This window comes from Uloborus diversus, unplaced genomic scaffold, assembly GCF_026930045.1.
Source record: "Uloborus diversus isolate 005 unplaced genomic scaffold, Udiv.v.3.1 scaffold_1342, whole genome shotgun sequence".
In the NCBI taxonomy this organism is placed as follows: domain Eukaryota; kingdom Metazoa; phylum Arthropoda; class Arachnida; order Araneae; family Uloboridae; genus Uloborus; species Uloborus diversus.
The window spans coordinates 42526-48525 of record NW_026558035.1 but is presented as its reverse complement, the minus strand read 5'-3'; the positions used below and the strand labels follow the sequence as shown (position 1 = coordinate 48525).

The window sequence follows — 6000 nt, the reverse complement described above, 5'->3', positions numbered from 1 at the left end:
ACAAATACCGAGTAAATAAATTTTGAATTCCTTTTTTTTGGGGGGTATTACATGTCACTTTTCTATTTACATATACATAAGTATAAAAGGTGTCGACAGTAAAATAGTATATTTGCTTGAGTCATTCTTTGCTTTGAGCCGTCCTCAGGCGCCAGTCAAATGAAAAAAAGTAGCAAAGTGTCTGGCGCCCGCCGATTGCTTTTTATACAACAAATTTAACCAACGACTGCTATTGTAAAACTATTTCCTGTGCTGTAGGCATCGATTCAATTGATAAATATTTGAGTGTGTAAATATTTTATGTAAAGTCTATGTAGATAACTACTCTCTTCTTTTGTGATTGTGATTTTTAGGTGTATCGTTTTTGTTCGTGCTGATTTTATTTTTTTAATGTCATGTAAATAGTTATTTAGTTTTAATCAGTGTTTTGGAATCAGTGTCGTGCAAGTAATGTAAAATTTTAGTTTCGTGTAGCGAAACCTCGTTATACGAGAGTTCTCGTAAATTCAGACGGAAACTGTGCTGAAGAAAGCTGCGTTTGTCAAGAAAGGACCACCCAAAAAGCAATAAAGCGTTCGGGTGACAAAACTTTGCTGTCTTTTTTTTGAAAAGTTACAAAAAACAGATAAACACGAAACCGATGGATCCGGAGTTCCTGCATCAGAATCGGGGGCTGCGACGTCTTCGTCCACCTCCGATTTTTCTGCTATTGAAAGAATCGGTCGGTGAGTATTTGTCAATGTTCATAAGATATTTAATTTTTAGTTTGATTTTCACCGCATTTTGTGTTATTATTTTATATTTTTCTGCACACAAAATGGATGTGTGGATTATCTGCAAATTTAAAATCTAATATGGATGTGTCGAGTATTACGCAAATATTTAATCCATTTATCATGTTCATAAAACATTTAACTTTTATTAGATTTTCGCTGTGTTTATTTATTGTGTTGGTTGATGGTGCGAATGCTGCTGCAATATGATATTTGAGTAAATAGAACGTATGTTTAATATTACCTTCTTGACCTGCGTTTTAATGAAATGTGTCTTCCCTGGGTTTTTTGAAACCTTGAACTTTTTTACTGTAGTAAAATACAAGTTAATTGTTATAATCAGATATATGAATGAAATGAACCTTTTTTACGGAGGTATCAGTACATAAAATATTAAAAAGAGCTGTGACCAGACCGACGTAAGAAGATATTATCTTGGTTTTATTTATTATAACTAATATGCTTACCAGAAAGTCAAAAACTAACCGTTTTTGATTAGTGTTTTATCAACTCGTATCCAAGATGCCCATCATATTCAAAGTCGCTATGTAAATTTAAACAGGATTAGAACTTTGTTTCAGTAAAAGTTTTAAGTTCTCCGTCAGATCAGGAAATTTCAATTACTTTTACTTCGCTGCTTTTCAAAGATTAATCCCAGAGGTCAAACCAAGTGATTTATTTCGACTATTTTTCTTGTTATTATTTATATTTTTGGAGATATTAAGTCTATTTGTTTATTGCTTGCAGACAATCGACGAATACCGCGAAATTGAAAGTATTTTAAAAGATGCGGAGGGGGGGGGGAATAGGTAATCTGCTAATCTACGGAAAGCAATAAGCGATTGATTTGATAACCGTCTCCTTTGCCTTACTGGAAAAATTGACATTTATCAATGCTTTGACAATCTTGTGTGCGACAAGAATTTGTATTATAAACTGTACAATACTTTTGTTTACTTTTGTACCTATATGTTTTTTTTTTTTTTTTTGTTTTTTTTTTTTTTGTTTTTTTTTTTTTTTTGTACGAAGACTATTGTTAAATTCACTTAGAGCAAAAGATATCAAAAACTAGTATTGTAAACTGTAATGTTTTTGCTAAATCATTATGATTTTTTTTGTGAAAAAAAAATCTTTAGAGCTCAAAACAGTGCTGGATTTTTTTTTTATATCTCTCTCTGTTAAGATTGCTAATATAACATGCTTACATATTTAATTTAAAAAAATGGATATGGTTTCTGTAATTTCTTAAATTCTATTGCAATTCAATTTAACTAGCAATTTGAAATAATACTTCTTAACTATTTTCCTACGAAATTAATTAAGTTGTCATCCAGCTAATGGCTCTTTTAGTGCTTTTTGTTGACACCAAAAGAAAAAACCTAAGTTCTAGGAAATTATCGTAAGAACATTCCTTGAACATGACCCCCCCCCCCCCTCCAAAAATGAAATCCTGTATCCGCCCTTGCTCTGCTGTACCATATGCATCTAGAGTAATATTAAAATCCATTATGTATCAAAATTTCAAGTAATAAATTTACTGAAAACATACCACATTTGTCTTGACAATTAGATGTAAAATGTGACCATCTTCAATGCCTAAAAAATATTCAAATATTGAAAACAATAATCAATGCATGTAATTAATTAACAATTAAAATATTATAAAATAAAGGTTTGCATATCATAGGAAATGGATGAATCACAAAGGAACATCCTTTTACTTCAGATATTTGTCTACACATCACATGCCTTAACAATTAGAGGACAGTAAATTAAGAATTGACAAAACAAAATGTTAGTTTTTTACAAATGGTATTTTGCATTTGAAATTATATAAAAGATGTTTCTAAACAGGCACCCTTTTCTTATACAAAGAAAGTTTTTACTAAGAAAGTACATTTAACCTTTATTCCCCCACAAAGGAGGAATCATAGCCCCAAAGGTTTCCAAGGAATAACCTAGTTACGGGGCATGAGCAAGTTTGTATGAGTTTTGGCCAGCCATCTATATGATGAGGGATAAAATGGCTTAAAACCAACCTGGATGAAAGCTGTTGCATTCAATTTTGGCGACTATGCATAAATGCAAAATTCGCCAAACCAGGCACGGCCCAAAAAAAAATATAAATAAAATAAATAAATAAATTTAAAAAAATAAAAATTAAAAAAAAAGTTTACTGATACAGTGGGTTTTTATGGGTGTGCTCACTTGAAAAACCCGTCTCAGTAAAGAGGGATTTTTTAGAATTTGCTGCACATACTGAAAACATTCACTCTGGAAACAAAGTAAGTACAGTGGCACCCAAAAGTGTGCGTACACTTTTAAATTTTTTAGTAAAACCAAAATAAAGCGAAACTGAATTCGAATATGAAGTCTAATATTTTTTCACATCATTCCTATGTCATTCTAAATACAACCCAGTAGTTTTTTCAAAATATTAATGGATCTTCTTTTTGAAATGGGTCAAAAAACGAAAGACAAAGAAATAACACGCCACAAAAGTCATCATACATTCAAATATTTTCGAATAAATTCATGATTAAAATTATCATTTTTGCATATTTTTTTATTATTCTTGCATTGTGTTGACCCTTAAAAGTCATTTGGCTTCAATGTTTTGTTTATTTTTCCTTTTTATTGTGCTTATTACTTTGAAATGGCTAGTATTGGTAAAAAACAACAAACACCATTCCAAATTTGAATTTTTTCCTCACAGTAGCGGTAAATTGGCTTGAAATGTCTCTAAATTAGATAATTTATTCTATTCTATAGTAAAATGCCTGATAAAATGCTTTAAAGAAAAGAATCGGACCAAAAACAAGGGAATAAAAGATCAACCAACAAAGTTGACAAAACGTGATCGGAGATTTAAAGTTAAAAAATTTATGAAAAATACACATTTGAGTGCTGTAAAAGTTTCTGCAGAGTTAAATGAAACATTTTACATTTAATTTTCACTTAACATTGTTCGCCAAGTTCTCTGGTTAGTTGGATTAAATGGGACCTTTTCCAGCAGAAATTTTCTTGGTTGTGCGAAAAACAGATAGCTTGCGCTTTTCGTCGCAGAATCAATGGTAAATAAGCTCAAAACGTATTGGAATTACGTCTTACTTACAGATAAATATGAATTCAACATTTTTGGTTAAATTGTTGTGTAATTGTAAATAGAAGAAAAAAATAGGAACTTAATCCTAAGAACGTAGTTGGATCAGTTAATCAGGACGGTGAAGGTGTTCTGGTGTGAGGGTGCATATCAGCATCAGGATTTGGTAGTTTGGAATTTTTTGATGAAATAATGAATCATGCTGTTCCTTTAATTATTTTAAAAACCAATTTTAAACTCAGCCTAAAATTTGGTTATCAGAAACAGGTTTGTTTTTATCAAGATAACGATAAGAAGCACATGTTGTTCAACGTTTGCGTCTAGGTCCTCGAAAATTGTCCTAAAGTTTAGAAAATACCCCCTCAATCTCCAGGTTTGAACTCAATGTAAAATATTTAGAGATATCTGGAGGCTAGATTACGAAAATACGGCTTTGAAACAAAAATAGAGGTAGAAACAGTAAGACTTTCAAAGTGGTGGTTGAACATTTACTTAGAAATTACGCAAAAAGAAAAGAAAGAAATCTATTCAAAGACATTTAAAAGGTGTTGTTGATACTGTATGATATTCCACTTATTCATAACTTAATAAAAAGTTAGATTATTCAATAATATATAGGCATTTTTCAAAGTGTAAGAAGACTTTTGTGAGATAAAATTTCCAACACTTTTTGGTTTTTGATTTTTAAAAAATTAAGTTTTAATATTTTTTTTTTTAATTTCATGTAGTTTTGTTAAAAATTGATCATAGATCTTATAATTAAATACCTATTCTGAAATATTAATTCTAACCAATGGATAGGGGTCTATTTCATTGAAAGTTGTAGGTGTACGAACACTTTTGGGAGCCACTGGATATTGATCAACTATATTGATCAATACAAAGTCCAGAAATAGCCATCTTCCTTTCTGGTCAATTCATTAAGTTTTTGTAATATGGGTTTCAATTTCTAAACATACTTAGCAAAACTCTACAAAAAAAGCAATAATTATTTCAATCTTTTTTTTTTTTTCATTGTTGAGTAAAACGTTTTGATAAAGACAGTATCTTTTTTTTTTCAAATAGCAGCTTACTACAAGGTCCCCAAGTGAAAAAGTTAGAATACAATGATCACATAAAATTTGTCGAAAAAAAGCCTGTGATTACTACATCATATTCTTAACTAACAATACCCCCTGAATATTTACAACATATTCCGGTATTATTGTAGATTTAAGATATTTTTATGTGATTTAATGATTACTAATTTCAATATTGTGCAAATATTTATTTCCAACTTCGTGAGTCATTGATTTTTAAAGTAATGGATGTTAAAACTTAATTATAGTTTGTGAGAACAAACTAAAAAATATACTATATAATGTATTTTGGGATGACAAGGAATTTTTTTTCAATGTTACTCACCAAATTTACTTTTGAATAGAGGTAAATAGTTCATATAAATATTAAACTACTTTGAAATTCAAGCAAGGGCATCCATATGGGGGGGCCAAGTGGGGGCTCATACCTCCCCCCCCCCCCTTGAAATTAGAACTTCCTTGATTTTAGTGCTATTTTCTTTGCAAAAACGTAAAAACATTTCTTCTCCAACAATTAATGAATAAATTATTAAAATGTCAAATTTTAATAACTCTAATCTGTACTGAAATTGGTTTCTACGGGGAAAATATCCTGCAAAACCATGGGGGAAATATCTGAGCTCCCCTCCCCCCCCCCCCCCCTCCTTAAAATTTTGCATATGGGCGCCCTTGAATTCAAGTATTTGTTTTCTTCAATTTTGATATTTTCACACTATATTTGAGTAAAATCAGCAGTTTGATACAATATTTAAATGGAGATTTTTATTAAAATGATTCTTTAAAAACAAGGGGTTTTTTTATTAAAACCCCCCCAAAAAAAACCAGCTGGGTTGGTCTTTTTCAAAAAAAATCCAAGTTTTTTGAAACCCTGTATGAATGCAGATGATAATTAAGGTTAAAAGGAAAATGTTAAAAGCAATTAAAAAATAGATGTAAGATTCTACAGACAATAATGAATTGTTATTTTAGAGAATAGTTAACTTTGAACAAACTGTAATTCTACAATTATTACATATTTGAAAAAGAAACTTCATGTGGCAAAAAA

At 30.3% G+C, this 6000-nt stretch overlaps 1 protein-coding gene across 1 annotated transcript in view; it reads right to left on the bottom strand.

The window, feature by feature from the left end:
- Positions 1–2229: 2229 nt before the first annotated feature.
- Positions 2230–6000, bottom strand: part of LOC129232732 (ubiquilin-1-like) — a 32937-nt gene continuing 29166 nt past the window's right edge. Inside the window, exon 3 of the mRNA XM_054866843.1 lies at positions 2230–2369. Coding sequence (XP_054722818.1) covers positions 2308–2369 — 62 coding nt within the window. The 3' untranslated portion in view covers positions 2230–2307. The remainder of the gene's footprint in view (positions 2370–6000) is intronic.